General features: G+C 38.3%; 1 protein-coding gene across 1 annotated transcript in view; it reads right to left on the bottom strand.

The window, feature by feature from the left end:
- The window catches only part of LOC126191082 (putative phosphoenolpyruvate synthase), a 358,083-nt gene that overhangs the window by 54,924 nt on the left and 285,589 nt on the right, over positions 1 to 17,570 (bottom strand). Inside the window, exons 24-25 of the mRNA XM_049931802.1 lie at positions 4,145 to 4,372; positions 3,017 to 3,104 (exon numbers count right to left, since the gene is read on the bottom strand). Coding sequence (XP_049787759.1) covers positions 3,017 to 3,104; positions 4,145 to 4,372 — 316 coding nt within the window. The remainder of the gene's footprint in view (positions 1 to 3,016; positions 3,105 to 4,144; positions 4,373 to 17,570) is intronic.

The raw sequence follows: 17,570 nt of genomic DNA, 5'->3' as shown, positions 1-17,570 counted from the left end.
TGCTGAATTTCATCTGGAATTAATGGCAGCACACGCCCATGTTATAAGGCATTTCACTGATTGCCTTATGTCCAGTGGGATGTCTTCGAATAATTGCAGCAGCAGTATATCTTAGGAACTTGAGCTACTTGAATTTACTTACATTCCCATCAATAAAACAGGGAACAGTGATGAGGGTCTTGAAAAACATGTATCAAATGTTGATAGACTAAGAGCATTGTGTTTACCCATTTCTTTGAGCAAGTGTAGATTTTCAGTTGATGATTAGTGCATATTATGAAGATCGACTTGTCCATTGTTTGTAAACACTACTTCTTCCTTGAAGAAAATTTTGCATAGATATGTTGCATCACATTGCACTTTCCACAGATAACATTCAGATAACAGTAACCAATTTTGGAAGTCATTATTACAAAGCTGTACATGCAGCAAAATGTGAAGAGAATGAAATGCAATGGAATTTAATGTTCACCGAACATTCATTTAATTGATACCTCTCATACTTCTGAGATGCCTCTTGGTGACATTTGCATTGTGGGTTACTGCTGCTAAAATGTTAGTTTCATTTCTTTCATCAAATGCTCTTCTTTTCTTTTTTATTGTTTGCAAAGAGAGATCAAGAATGCTTGGCGTGATCTGGATACTCTTCAGCATACAGCCGCACCACTGCTCTAGTAGTTTGACAACATTTGGCATAAATTATATTCACTTTATCAACTGTTGTATACATTGTGAATGTATCAATAGCTTTATGAGCGAGTTACCTGACAGATACAACAACACAGAACACAGAATGATGGGCTTCAAGCACACAGGTAAACAGAAGAACCATACTTGAGTTACATGTCTGCTTACATTTGGTATAACAGGTCACACATTTGTGGAACGTCTTCTCCTGATGGTGAGACAGTGGTTTGTGGTGCTGTTATCTTGATATTATTTGATAAGTCTCATACATGTTATGTCATTGAAGTTCTCTTAATGCTTATTTCAAATGCAACAAAAAGTATATAATTCCATTACAAAAAGAAACAACGTTGGCATTGTAATATAAAAATTATTTGCGAACATCAGGAAACTTTGTGAAAACCACACCTTGAGATATTTATTAATTCTCGATGTATTTGGGGTGGCCTGTCTTGGCTGGCTCAGCCTGTATAAGGGTGCCTCGGGAGGAGTGTTCAGTATTCATGGATATGATAGGAACAATAGGGCATATGGACATATGCCCTATTTGAAATCATTTTCAAGATAGAACACCTTTAATGTACATTGTTATCGGGCAACAGTGTTCATGATGTGGGCAAGCAGTTCTCCTCATGTATTCACCATTCATTTGTATACCTCAGACTTCATCCAACCCCATAAACAAAAATCTAATGCCATATGTTTGGGCAATCTTGGTGGCCCATTAACTGTACTACCATGAACAATCTAGCACTTATGATAAATGTGCTTGAGATGCCCCCTCACATCTGGGCAGGCTTCATCACGCTGGAAGTACACAACTGTTCATGTAACCAAAGAAATGTCCTCAGGGTGCTCAACAAATGAATTTAAAAAAATGCAAGTAATTATGTCCAGTCATTTGCTCTTCTAAAATGAACAGATCTATCAATATGTTACATGCTGCACAAAACACTGGGCAAAAAATGAATGGCAATATGTGGGTTTTCCTGTGACCATCAATGATTATTATGTGTGTAGTTACTGATTCCATTAATGTAAACATGACTTCATCAGTGAATAGTACTAATGGAGGCAAATCATGACTGTCATTTAAGCAGTGAAAAAATTCAAGTCACAAAACATTGCCGCTAATGTGAAGATTGTTGGCATACTGTATGTGAAATAGGTACAAATTTTCTGCAGGTAATTTTAACCACATACGTGTTTGTGGGATGCTGATACTTGTAGAAAGTCATTGTGTGTTGGTAGTAGGACCACACTGCACCAATTCATCAATGTCTTGGTGTTCATGCACATGTTTTTGAACTATGAGTTCAGAAAAAATTGGGAACTTGGATAAATTCCTGTTTCATTCAGTGTACTGGAAACTCTGGTAAACACTCTACAATAAAGAATGAATATGTCATAAATTGCCAAGGGTATTCTTTGACAGCAGCAGGAGGACTACCATTGTAGAGGCCATATCTGCAGATTCTTCATTAGTATAGACATATGGTATTTTAGCTAGTTTGTATAAAAACATAGTTAATCATTACTTCTCTCTGATACATTCTCAACCTGTCACAATACTTCACTCACAATACTCCATGTACAATTGTGCATCCAGTGGGATAGTTTAATGGCAGCAAGGCAATCTGAGCAATGAGGTTGAAAGCAGCAAGGTAGGTTGGGCTAGAATAAACCATCAAAGAGGTTAGGTGGGTGATACAGACATGTGCACAGCCAGAAAACAAATGTGCATTAAATATTTTCTATCTTGGAGACCATTTCAAATAGGGTATACGTCCATATGAAGATTTTTGCTTCAAATGAGCATTCCTGTCATATCCCTGAATATTGACCATTCCTTTTGCGGCACCCTGTACATAAACTCTTTACACAATTTTCCTCCTGTTGGTTTAAATTGGAATGGCAAAGGGCATCTGGTCACAGAAATAAATGTGAAATTTACAACAAGAATATGCCATTTCCATGAATCAACCTTAAGAGAGGGGAATGTCATCAAGAGGAACAAAAAACAGGTTTGTCTTTATTTGTGAAATCACTATCCTTGCATTGATTTAAGATGTCACAGATGACTCCATGTCTGCACTGCAGTTTCCTTATCCTACAAGCATACTCGCCTCACACAGTTCTTCCACAGTCAGAATACATGCATTTAATTGTATTTTTCTGACTTTCCAATGCCATCTATTACCAGCCTACATCAATTTTTATATTATTGTATATTTTTCACATTTCATTCTTGAAATATATGTAAAACACAGTTTTGAATTTCCTTAAGCTAAATAAGACAGCACATATAATCTATTTTTTTTAATCTTACCTCATTAACTGGCACTGGCAGTCCTGAAATAATTTCTGGAAACCTCAACTTCGACCATTTAGGAAAGTGACGTTTTCTCATAACAGCCCTGTGGATAAATACAAATGTAAATGAAACTCAAAAAGGCTCACTCTGAAAGGAATTATGAATAGGAAATAGTACTTTTCATTTACTTGATATTACATAACACATGATGAGTGGATGTAAAATTAAGTTAGTAGATGTGACTAAGAAAAATGTACACAACATATCAAGTGGCAAGTGAACATCCTTTTCATGATATTTTTTATAATTTTCTTTTATACATAACAATTACATTACCATTATTACTATTTGTTTGTATGTGACATTGTTATAATGTACTGCATTGAAGAGAAACTAATGATAATTTATTAACAGAGAACCAGTTCTCTCAGTGAAACTTTAAAGCAGTTATTGGGAAGTTTAGAAATGAACATCATTATGGAAGTTTCTGACTCTACCTCAAAATAAATATGATGTGGTAAAATCAAGTATTCTGAGTTCTTCTACATCACAAAATTCACATGTCGCATGTGTTTTTGTGACCCTTGTCAAAAATGCACAATACATAAGATCCACTGGCATTATCTTAAAACTACATTAGATTTTCATGAAGCAGCAATGAGTTTTTAAAACTCTGTTTTCACAAAAATAAACATGCATGTAGGATAGCATTTAAAATTACTTTTATGGGAGAATATTGTTCAAATATGTTCATGTAATACGTGTCGAAAGTTAAGAAATTTTGCTTTAAACAAGTAGTTGGTAATTCAGAGGAGGTAATACACACAGGAACTTTATTTAAAAATAGGTGTTGAAAGATGATATATGAGCTGAGAAATACCACAAATAAAATTTATATATGAATTTAGTATGGTAATTACTAATTTGTGCTGAGCTTACAATTTTTTGACAATGTTATCCTCAAGTTTATCAATAATAAGCCTGTTGATTACAGGTATGAGTAATTGAATAATTGTAAGTATCACCATAGAAGATGTTATTTGACTAAAAACCACAGGAACATAAAATATTTGCTTGATGGCAGTTATACATTTAATATGACTATTTCCTAATTTCAGAATGACAAAAATGAAAATAACTTACTTATTGACTATTACTGGATCTCTTGTATTTAAAAGATATCCTAATTCATAGAATGTCATGTAAAATACCAGTTCTGCATCTGGTAACCTGCTTTCCTTTACCATAAGTTGTCCCAGCTCACAGAATGCTAATCTAAATTGGTGCAATACTTTAATGACACATGCTTTTGTTGTCTCACGGATTGCTACTGATTTCTGGCACCATGGTAATAGCCAGCTGAGGATTTTCCTGCAATAAAAAAAGGTTGTTTACACAGTAGTAATTTTATTATTACTATAAAACTTAAACCTGTGTGGGGTTACTAGTCCCCCATTGGGCACTTACCCAGGTGGCAGATAGGGGAACACTCACCGGATATGACGGGTACCAGGGAAATAAAATACCTAGGGTGGACCAAAACTAGCGTGGCTAGGACAAGTCACTGAGCCATAGAGAAGGCAATGTTCCTAGGGATAGACCCCCAAATACAAGGTCTCTGGTTCTTCAGGTTGGGGGTTGTGCAGAGGGCTACCTCCACTCTCATGGAAAACAAGATCTGGTCAGGATACTCTACATGTGCCTCAGTAACAGGACTGTCTTAATTGGAACAGAACTCGGAAACGAAAACCAGACTTAATATTTAGAAAATGGAATGTAAGAAGTTTGTTCAGGCTGGGAAGCACGCAAATTCTAGTCAGCCAACTAGAAAAATACACACTACAAATTGTAGCACTGCAGGAAATCAGATGGCCAGGAACAGGGTATGTAAGAACAAGTACAAGAAGTATTCTACATGGAGATTGTGGTAACCACCGAGAATTTGGAACAGGCTTTTATGTTAGTAGCACAGTGCAAAACTTGGTAAAAGAATTCAAATACATAATTAACAGAATTTCATACATAACAATTGGTGGACAAAGCACAGATGTGACGTTTCTTAATGCACATGCTCCTTATGAAGACAGAGATGAACTCATGAAAGAAGAATTCTAAATATATGACTCACTGCCAAACCATAGTATCAAAATAATACTTGAGGATTTCAATGCTAAGGCAGGAAGAGAGACAACTTACAGGCCTGTCAATGGAAATGCCAGTTTACATAAAAAAAAGTTATGACAGTGGTAACCATTTGATTACATTCGCTACAGATCTCAAATTATGCATATCTAGTACCATGTTCCCCCATAAAAAGATTCATATGGGGACATCGATATTACCTGATAGCCAAACTGCAAACCAGATAGATCATGTATGTATCCGAAAACATTTTGCAAATTGCATCAAGAACGCCAGGTCACACAGAGGAGCAGACTAAGAGAATGATCATTTCCTAGTAACAGCTAAAATGACAGTAAAACTTAAGAAAGTTACAAAGACAATAATCAAAAGGGTAATCTATAATGTAAATATGTCAAAGGAATCAGAAAGAAAGGAGCAGTTTGTGACAGAACTAGATGGGAAGATAACAAATGTGGAGCAAATGGAGTCTCGGTCACAATAATGTAAATGAAGACTGGACAAAAATCAAAACCACCCTGAATGAATCAGCCGCAAAAGTTTTGGGAAAATGGAAAAAACCTAACCAAGTATGGTTCAACCAGATATGTGAAAGAAAAATTGAGGAATAAAGGAGAGTTAGAAAGGAGTGGTTAGAAAACATGAACAATATACAGCTAAAAGAGAACTTTACTCGAATAAGGAAAGAAACATCAACAGTTCTTGGACAAGAAGAAAGGAAATATTACAGTGACATACTTAATGAGGCAGAGGAGGAGGATCTCACTTACCACAGGACTAGACAAATGTATCACAACATGAAGAAATGTACAAAAAATTATGTAAAGAAAGAACAGTTGATTAAAGATGAATAAGGAAGAATGCTAGTGAATGGAAAATATGGGCAGAATATTTCTCCCAGCTCCTAAATTGTGAAGACCCCACAGAACTTCTTCCTTTTGAGTCCCCACAAACTGTGGACACAGAAGTGACTACTCCCACTGAATATGAAATTACATAAATACTCAAAAAATTAAAAAACAATAAAGAGGCCAGGGAAGACCAAATTAATGCAGAGCTCATAAAAATGGAGGACCTGACCTTGTAAGAACCATGACAAGCCTCATACGGAAGGTCTGGGAGCCAGAAAGTCTCTCTAAACATTAGAAAATGGCCATCATCTGTCCATTACTGAAAAATAATAACCACCTGGTATGTGACACTTATAGGGGAATATCCCTGCTACATGTCAGCTATAAAGCACTATCTCTATGCCTCCTGAATAGGATAGTACCACATGATGAAGAAGCTGTAGGAGACTACCAATGTGGGTTTAGATGCAACAGATCAACAGTGAAACACCTATTTACCCTATGTCAAACAACAGAGAAATGCTGGGAATATAATACAGACATGCACATGCTCTTCATTGACTTCAAAAAATCCTATGACAGCATACACAGGGGTACTATAATCAGAGTACTAAAGGAATTTCAGTTTCCATCCAAAATAATCCACTTGGTGGCGATGTGCCTAGAACAAACACTCTGTAAAGTGCTGACAAGTACCAGTCTATCAGAACAGTTCGAAGTTCGTACCGACCTCAGACAGGGAGATGCCCTCTCCCCTATATTATTCGACCTTGTGCTAGAAAAAATAGACTGGGAATTTATGAAAATTGACTCCATTGGAATACCCCTAGACAACATATCAATGACTCAACTGGCATACACGGATGATATAATCCTAGTCAGCGGAAGTAAAGAAGAGCTCAGAAGAATGGCAGGCTCGTACTGCAAGATTGCCAATAGAGCAGGCCTGCAAGTCAGTGAAGATAAGACAGAATGTGTGGTCCCGAGCAAGTCAGCAAGAGATGGGGACCCGCTCACAGTGGACAGTATCCAATTCAAAAGGTCAAATACTTTCAAATACCTTGGTAGTCTCAGCGGTGATCAGAACCACGGTGAAATTGAAATAAATGCAAGTATTGTCAGAGGCAACAGAACATACTTTATCCTTCAGGATGTGCTGAAGAAAAGATCCCTGTCAAGAAATTTTAAGATCAGGCTGTGCCAAAGCATGATTATGCCAATGGTTATGCATGGTTGTGAAAGCATCTCCTTTAGGAGAACAGATGAGGAGAAGCTACTTTTTTTCAAATGAAAAATCTTCCAAAAATATATGGCCCTTTGATTGATTCACAAACAGGGGAATGGAGATTAGCCAACAATGGTTTGAATGTGCAGAATTATTTGAACTGAAGCAATTTCTGTCAACACATAGATTTATGTAAATTACACTGTGTCAATGAATAAATCAATCAATAAACAGACAATTGTTAAATAATAATTGCCATAGAGTAACATATTTGTGAACATGATGAATCACATGCTTACCTACAACCATTTTGAGAAACCATGTCAATCAAATAACCAAAAAGCCTTTTCATCAGACAGTTGTTACAGCAACATAAAACAACATTTATACATTCACCTGTTCTACCCCTCAGACAAAATTTAACAGAGTTTCATTGCCATATGTCAGTCAAAGAGTGAATTTACATGAGTGACACACACTGACTACCACCATCATACTTTATCCTGTTTACACACAGCCTGACATTATAAAAAGAATAAGAAGAAGAAGGTTGACCTTGGCTGGACATGTAGCAAGGATGAATGGAGGGAGGATACCCCTTGATGTGTTTCTGGGAGCTGTAGCTGGAAGGAGGTACCAGGGGTGACTGTGGAGAAGATGGAAGGACAATATTGACAAGGACACCGAGGACATGGGACTAGGAGCAGGTGAGTGGTGGCAGGAGGCTCGCAATCGGGAATGATGGAGGAAGAGTGTGGAGCAGGCATATGGTCACTAAGGCCTAAACCACGGATGAGTAAGTAAGTACAAAACTTAAAACGCAGTGATGTTTAGTAGTGACAAGTTTGTGTCTGTGGTGGCCCATCAATGCATACTCTATAGCAGTGGTAGTAAAATGGCCATTGTCACTTGTTATGGGCATTTTACATCATAGAAATTAGGAAATTAGGTTAGCAGCATCCTGAGTTTTGTTGTTGGTGGTTCTTTCAACTATCACCTGACAAAAAAATGCACAAATTTAATTTTATAAAGTTAATATAATAAGACATGGCAGATGAAACAATTATACTTGTTTTCAATATATTTTGATACTATGTTTGTATATCATACATGAATTTCCTTGCTGCCTGTAGTGTCTGTTTATTAATAGTATTATGTGTGAAGTCATAGTCTATACAAGAAACCCTTGTATAACCCACAGTTAAGGATATTGTAACGCTTTTAATTTTGTTTATATTAGCACACAGTAATTTTATTACTGAATGAATACTGTAACATTATTTGAAACTTCCATTCTGACATAATTTCATGCCTCAAGTTAGCCATATTTATCTTCTAAAAGAAGTTGTGACTCGTATCATTGGTGAAGCTATGATGGTGGTAGTCAGTGTGTGTCACTCATGTAAATTCACTCTTTGACTGATGTATGGCAATGAAACTCTGTTGAATTTTGTCTGCGGGGTAGAACAGGTGAATGTATAAATGTTGTTTTATGTTGCTGTAACAACTGTCTGATGAAAAGGCTTTTTTGTTATTTGATTGACATGGTTTCTCAAAATGGTTGTAGGTAAGCATGTGATTCATCATGCTCACAAATATGTTACTCTATGGCAATTATTATTTAACAAGTGTCTGTTTATTGATTGATTTATTCATTGACACAGTGTAATTTACATAAATCTATGTGTTGACAGAAGTTGCTTCAGTTCAAATAACTCTGTACATTCAAACCATTGTTGGCTAATCTTGTACGCATTCAATCAGTAAATGTTATTCTGTCATGTAATTCCAGGCATTTGAAAATGGCAGTAACACAAATAAAAGTTACAAATTCAGCCAGTTCTGGTATCAGAAAACTCTTAGAGCATGAGGATCTACAAGCATCAAAAATATTGTCAATAGTCTACTTCAATGGAGACTGATTATTGTGCCATGGTAAAAACAATTCCATTCAGTAAAGATATTAACAGTGTAGGAAAAGACAGATTGCTTGCTACTTGCCTTAAAGGAGAAACATCAAATTGCAGACAGGCACAATTAAAAGACACCTCACATATAGCTTTCAGCCACAGCCTACATCAGTAAAACACACACACGACTGCCAATTCCAGCATCTCAGGCCAGCCTGAGGTGTGTTTGCTTGTGTGTGTGTGTGAATGGCATGTGCATGTGTGTGTGTGTGTGTGTGTGTGTGTGTGTGTGTGTGTGTGTGTGCGTGTCTTACTGATGAAGGTTGTTGCTGAAAGCTATATATGAGTGTCTTTTATTGTGCCTGTCTGCAACTTGACATATCTTCTTTACAGTAAGTAGCACTCCGTCTTTTCCTACATTGTTGACATTCCCAGCTGGAGTTTCCTTTCAGAAAAGATACAGTTTCCAAAAGAATTGAAAATATGGCCTTTGATATCTGCCTGCTTAGCTGGGTGGGAGCGTGCTCACCTCCCATGCAAGCGGGACCAGGTTTGATTCCCGGCCAGGTCGGAGATTTTCTCCGCTCAGGGACTGGGTGTTCTGTTGTCCTCATCATCATTTCATCCTCATCACTGGCACAAAAGTCACCCAATGTGGCGTCAACTGAAATAAGCCTTGCACTTGGCAGCCAAACTTCCCTGGTTAGGGGCCTTCCGGCCAACAATGCCATACGCTCATTTCATTTCAAGGCCTTTGATGTTGGAGAAATGGTTTTGGACATGTTAAGGAACATACAATTTGTAATGTAAATGAGGCAATGAAATATTACTGCTAGCTTATATTCATTTCACTAATCAGAAAGAAGTAGTAGCAGAAGAACTGGTTTTTGGCATAGATTTGAGTACCAACATAAAATACTGTCTATTTTTAAAAAATTACATAAAATAAATAACATTCATTTGGTAAATGTACAAACAAGTTCAACATTTTAAATCATATTAAGCAACAATGTTGTGTAAGAATTCATAACTTAAATATTCTGTCACACAAATATGATACAGGAAATTACAGGGTGGTGTACAAAAATAGATGGAGTAAAGATAAAACTCATGTTCGAGTTGAAAGTTGGAGCAGTAGACAGTTACATATACAGGATTTGGAATATATTGCTTAACTATATTTAAGGCAAGATAGCCAACGATCTATTTAGTGCAGATGCACCTCAGGCTTAAACTCTTACAGGTATTGGTAGTCAGGATAATCAGCAAGGGGCACTACATTAGTGGTGTGTGGATAAATCGAGAATTTGGGTCTGATGGGGGGGAGGGCTGGGGTGCTAGGGTAGCCCATGCAATTGCAATGTGCTCTGTGTCCAGATGGCTTACTGGTCAGAGCATCGGCCTGGTAAAAAGGAGACCTGGGTTTGTATCCCAGTTCAGCACAAATTTTCAGCCTTACACATTGGCTTCACTCAATGCCTTCTCACAGACAACGTCTGTAATTCTTTTGTGTCTTATTGCTTTACTTTCAGTATCATGTAATTCTTCAGACCTAACAAATAAATAAACATATAAACACACACAAATTACATAGCCCAGTGTTATGTGGTACCTGGAAACATCTGGAATGTCACTCATTGACACAGTCTTTACTTTATATGCTTTCAAATGAAAAATTCTACTTACCATTATTGCCATGGTTGTATAGTCTCTGATACGCTTATGCACTGTTTGAATGTATCATTATCAGGTTGAACATTAGGTGAGAATACAAGAACGTTGTTCAAATAAGCAAAGCAAAATCATGGTGCCTTCAATACTTTGCCAACGAAGTGTTGGAAAGTTTAGGCAGCATTTTTAAAACCAACTGGTATCCAAAATAGTTCAAAGGGTGTAATCACTGCTGCCTTTGGAATTCGTAAGGTACCACTAGAATTTGGTTTTAAGTCCTCTGGCAATCTAATACACTGAAAAAGTCTGTGCCTGCCAATAGACATGTGAAGTAATGAATATTAGGTTTAGAGTACTTGTCTGACCTTCAGCATGCCTTAATCACCACAAGGGTGCCATGACTCATTCTTACCATGGACCAAGTGCAAAGTGATGACCCTGGACTATCAGAATGATGGATAATTTCCACCTGAAGCATGTCTTCAAAAATTACTTTTGTTACTGGTGCAATGCTGTGGACACATTGCAAAACAGCTGGGTTTGGAGTGATAAGTATGTTATGCATAGTACTGCATTTAATGCTGTTGTGTCAACATCTGTGACTCTAGTGAACAATCAACAGAGTGATCATTACATGACTTTTGGGACCACATTGTATTTCTTTTCAAAATTTCTGCTTCCCTTCTTTGCTCGTAACTCTTTTTCTCTGGACAACAGTTTACATCTTACATCTAGATTCTCTTCATGTAACCTCACACTGCACCACCTCATTCTTCTTTTGACATTGAGTACCTGAGATAGCAGGCTACAGTGAATGTTCTCAAACTGTGAATGATCATTGACATCAGCAACTGGCTCATTAGTTTTCATTTTGGGAGAAGCTAGAGCCCCATTATTTTCATGTAATATTTTGGCTTATGCAACTGAAGAAACTGCAAAAAGGTGGGAATTTAAGGAGATGGGACCTGGATAAACTGAAAGAACCAGAGGTTGTACAGAGTTTCAGGGAGAGCATAAGGGAGCAATTGGCAGGAATGGGGGAAAGAAATACAGTAGAAGAAGAATGGGTAGCTTTGAGGGATGAAGTAGTGAAGGCAGCAGAGGATCAAGTAGGTAAAAAGATGAGGGCTAGTAGAAATCCTTGGGTAACAGAAGAAATATTGAATTTAATTGATGAAATGAGAAAATATAAAAATGCAGTAAATGAAGCAGGCAAAAAGGAATACAAACGTCTCAAAAATGAGATCGACAGGAAGTGCAAAATGGCTAAGCAGGGATGGCTAGAGGACAAATGTAAGGATGTAGAGGCTTATCTCACTAGGGGTAAGATAGATACAGCCTACAGGAAAATTAAAGAGACCTTTGGAGATAAGAGAAACACTTGTATGAACATCAAGAGCTCAGATGGAAACCCAGTTCTAAGCAAAGAAGGGAAAGCAGAAAGGTGGAAGGAGTATACAGAGGGTCTATACAAGGGCGATGAACTTGAGGACAATATTATGGAAATGGAAGAGGATGTAGATGAAGACAAAATGGGAGATATGATACTGCGTGAAGAGTTTGACAGAGCACTGAAAGACCTGAGTCGAAACAAGGCCCCCGGAGTAGACAACATTCCATTGGAACTACTGACGGCCTTGGGAGAGCCAGTCCTGACAAAACTCTACCATCTGGTGAGCAAGATGTACGAAACAGGCGAAATACCCTCAGACTTCAAGAAGAATATAATAATTCCAATCCCAAAGAAAGCAGGTGCTGACAGATGTGAAAATTACCGAACAATCAGTTTAATAAGCCACAGCTGCAAAATACTAACACGAATTCTTTACAGACGAATGGAAAAACTGGTAGAAGCTGACCTCGGGGAAGATCAGTTTGGATTCCGTAGAAATGTTGGAACACGTGAGGCAATACTGACCATACGACTTATCTTAGAAGAAAGATTAAGGAAAGGCAAACCTACGTTTCTAGCATTTGTAGACTTAGAGAAAGCTTTTGACAATGTTGACTGGAATACTCTCTTTCAAATTCTAAAGGTGGCAGGGGTAAAATACATGGAGCGAAAGGCTATTTACAATTTGTACAGAAACCAGATGGCAGTTATAAGAGTCGAGGGACATGAAAGGGAAGCAGTGGTTAAGAAGGGAGTAAGACAGGGTTGTACCCTCTCCCCGATGTTATTCAATCTGTATATTGAGCAAGCAGTAAAGGAAACAAAAGAAAAATTCGGAGTAGGTATTAAAATCCATGGAGAAGAAATAAAAACGTTGAGGTTCGCCGATGACATTGTAATTCTGTCAGAGACAGCAAAGGACTTGGAAGAGCAGTTGAATGGAATGGATGGTGTCTTGAAGGGAGGATATAAGATGAACATCAACAAAAGCAAAACGAGGATAATGGAATGTAGTCAAATTAAGTCGGGTGATGTTGAGGGTATTAGATTAGGAAATGAGACACTTAAAGTAGTAAAGGAGTTTTGCTATTTGGGGAGCAAAATAACTGATGATGGTCGAAGTAGAGAGGATATAAAATGTAGACTGGCAATGGCAAGGAAAGCGTTTCTGAAGAAGAGAAATTTGTTAACATCGAGTATAGATTTAAGTGTCAGGAAGTCATTTCTGAAAGTATTTGTATGGAGTGTAGCCATGTATGGAAGTGAAACATGGACGGTAAATAGTTTGGACAAGAAGAGAATAGAAGCTTTCGAAATGTGGTGCTACAGAAGAATGCTGAAGATTAGATGGGAAGATGACATAACTAATGAGGAAGTATTGAATAGGATTGGGGAGAAGAGAAGTTTGTGGCACAACTTGACCAGAAGAAGGGATCGGTTGGTAGGACATGTTCTGAGGCATCAAGGGATCACCAATTTAGTATTGGAGGGCAGCGTGGAGGGTAAAAATCGTAGGGGGAGACCAAGAGATGAATACACTAAGCAGATTCAGAAGGATGTAGGTTGCAGTAGGTACTGGGAGATGAAGAAGCTTGCACAGGATAGAGTAGCATGGAGAGCTGCATCAAACCAGTCTCTGGACTGAAGACCATAACAACAACAAGCCTTTTTCTAATGCTTTTGCTCGTAGTTGGTGTCAACTGATGGTCATTATATTTACCTATATTTTTACTCTCTACACCATGCCATTGGCAGAGCAACCTTGAGTTGCAGTCAGAGAACAACAGTCGATCATGTTTATTAGCAATGTGTTCTCCAAGCTCACAGTAAGTGCACAAGAAAATTGGCACCTAAAAAGGTTGTACGAAGTCAGCAACCACAAATGGGCACCTGAAAAGGGTAGCAAAACCTATTTCAACTGTCAAAATCTTGTGGCCATGGGAGAGGATTACTGAGTTGTTTACAGTTTTCAATGGTTGCAGATCATCTACATCTACATCTACATCTACATGGATATTCTGCAAATCACATTTAATTGCCTGGCAAAGGGTTCATCAAACCACCTTCACAATAATTCTCCATTATTCCAATCTCATACAGAGTGAGGTGAATATGAACATCTCTATCTTTCCATGTGGGCTCTAATTTCACTTATTTTATTATGATGATCATTTCTCCCTATGTAAGTCGGCATCAACAAAATATTTTCACAATTGGAGGAGGAAATTGGTGATTGAAATGTTGTGCGAATCTGATTTACAATCAGGTGCACATGAAGCAGGGAGGGTGCTGATATCCAGACCAGCATCAATTAAGAAAACTATGCTAGACATTTTGTCTGAAATGTATACACCAGAAGTAGCAGTGTTTGAGCAATCTGCTTTGGAGGTGCCATATTGCTATTGATGGCATACCAACCAATGTTCTATAGTCTGTGATCAATTGTGTCAATGTTTCTTTAGCTGGTGGTGCTGTTTCAAGGTGTTGCAATCTGTTGTGCCTAACCAAATCTGCAATTGTCATCTGAGGAGGCGCATGGCTCTCTGCACTTTGTAGCCTCAGTTGCAAAGCATCTACAATACCAGCAAATGTTAGTAGAGCTGGTCTGAAATAGCCTGTACTGTTGATATTGAGGAACACAGCGAAGTTTATCAGGGCCATTACACAGGTGTAGCACCTGAACCTCCCTCACAATGGGCTCAATTGTGGTATGTAGACTCAGCAGCTCATCAGATATGGTGGTGGAGCAAAGTGACGGCTAAGACAGGTGTCATATCTTTGAGCAAATTCATTGACTGCCAGACACATTCGACTGAAGGGTTGGTAGCTGCTCACATCACAACTGCCATAACAGGCAAATCTAATGCTGTGTCCACTCTGTTGGCCCCTTGCAGTATCTTAAGTAATAGTTGACTCTCATGCAGTATTAAAGCCACATGTACCTGTGAAGGCAGCAGCCGTTCTCACATATGTAGCAACAAGCCATCGGAAACTGAAACTGTATCAATCAGAACACTTAAATGTCATCAAAACTCTGACGGGGTTTTGTCTCCATGGTTTTCATGGTACAACATTTGCTTAAGTTTTTGGTCTGGTGGTTTAGTGAAATGAGCAATTAAAACAATTTTGAGAGCAAGGTGGCTTGTTGATAAGGAAGGTGCAAAATAATATCCAACCCTAAAACAGAGACTGGAATGTCTATTTCTAATGAGTGCAGTTGTGGCACTGATGAAAGGACTATAACTGGTAACATTGTCATGTTTCATTTAATAATGTCACTTCCCAGCACAGAAGAGGTATCCAATGCCTTGTAGTGTGAAAACAGCACTGCAGCACCTATTTTTACAACCAATGAAGATGTTTGCCTTTGTCAGTGATTGGTACTGCATATAGAACTGTGTCCACCAAATCCAAAACCATGATATTTTGTTGGATTTTCGGAATATCATCACTGATAGCACACAGTAGGTATGTTTTTGTTGGATTTATTGAATATCATCACTGATAGCACACAGTAGATATGTGTACCCTCTATGATGACATTGTATTATGTATAATGCAAAATAACTCATCAATAGGGAAACTTGGGTGTTATTGTGGTCATCAATTATGTAGGTGAAGCTAATACCCAAATTTGTTGACAGAAAAACAACAATTAATGAAGCGTAGCGAAATTTCAGGAATACGCTTGTCTAGGTAACATATTTATGGGATTAATATTAAAAGATCACAGGTTAATGTAAGCGGATGATGAGTGATTGCAAATGTGAGATGTTGGTACGTTGACAACCAGTGTTATCAACAGAATGTTGAATACCAACACAGGAATGGTTAATGCTGTTTGTGGATGATGCTAGAGTCGTTGTCCAATGATGTCTCGTATGTTCTCAATTGAAGACAGATCTGGTGATTGAGCAGGCCAAGTCAACATGCTGACATTCCATAGAGCACATTGGGTTACAACAGCGGTATGCAGGTGAACATTATCATGTTGGAAAACATGCCATGGAATGCTTTTCATGGCCAGCCGGAGTGGCCTAGCGGTTCTAGGCGCTACAGTCTGGAACTTCAAGACCGCTACGGTCGCAGGTTCAAATCCTGCCTGGGGCATGGATGTGTGTGATGCCCTTAGGTTAGTTAGGTTTGAGTAGTTCTAAGTTCTAATGGGACTGATGACCTCAGAAGTTGAGTCCCATAGTGCTCAGAGCCATTTGAACCAATGCTTTTCATCAATGGGAGCACAACAGGTTGAATCACCAGAATTATGTGCAATTTTGCAGTCAGAATGCATGGAATAACCAAGAGAGTGTTCCTGCTGTCATTCGAAATTGCACCCGAAACTATGACTTCAGATGTAGGTCCAGTGTGTCTAGCACACAGACAGGTTGGTTTCAGGCCTCAGCCGGTCTCTTGTTAGCGAAAACACGGCCATCACTGGCACAGAGGCAGGACCAGCTTTCATCAGAAAACATAATACACCTCCACCTGTCCTCCAATGAGCTCTCACTTGACACCACTGAAGTCACAAATGTCAGTGGTTTGGGGTTACTGGAATGCATGCTACAGGGCATGTGGTACAGAGCAGTTCTTGAAGTAAATGATATGTTAACAGTTTTTTGTGTCACTATGGTGCCAACTACAGCTGAAATTGCTGCTGCAGATGCAGTATGATGCATTAGAGCCAAACACTGAACAAAATGGTCTTCCCCCTTGGTAGTGCCACATGCCCATCCAGAGCCTGGTCTTCTTATGACCATACAATCTCTTGTCCACTGCTGCCAGCAATCATATTCAGTGGCTACATTCCAGCCAAGTCTTTCTGCAGTATCACAGAAGGAACATCCAGTTACCTGTAGCCCTATTACATAACCTCATTCAAACTCACTGAGGTGTTGGTAACGGCATCTTTGTCACCTTAAAGGCATTCTTGACTAACATCAGCTCACTATGTCCAATCTCAAAGGTAACTAATTCTCCTGATGCTTACAGTGTGTATTTAAACCAAATCTGATTTGCATCCTCACGGAGGCACTACTAGGGCCACTTTCATGTGACTGACTTGCAATTTGAATAGACAATTCTTTCAGATGTAGAAACACACCTACCAACTTTTGTTTATGTTGCACAACTCATTCTTGGTGCTGCAATTTTTTTCTGTCAGTGTATAAACACAAACACTTCTTTTGAATGTAACAAAAATCCTTTTATTTTGGTGCAGTCAAATACATACAATGCAATCGCAAAGTTGGTCAGACAACAAAGACGAATAGAGTGCAAAGACAAAGCAGTACATCACAGATAATACACGTTGCACTCAGTCAATGGATTATTTCTTCCTACATGTGTATACCTGAAATTTGATTTGCAGTTTTTCTTT

Source organism: Schistocerca cancellata, chromosome 6 (genome assembly GCF_023864275.1).
Source record: "Schistocerca cancellata isolate TAMUIC-IGC-003103 chromosome 6, iqSchCanc2.1, whole genome shotgun sequence".
Lineage (NCBI taxonomy): Eukaryota > Metazoa > Arthropoda > Insecta > Orthoptera > Acrididae > Schistocerca > Schistocerca cancellata.
The sequence above is the reverse complement of the archived record's forward strand: the minus strand, read 5'-3'. Positions and strand labels throughout refer to the sequence as shown.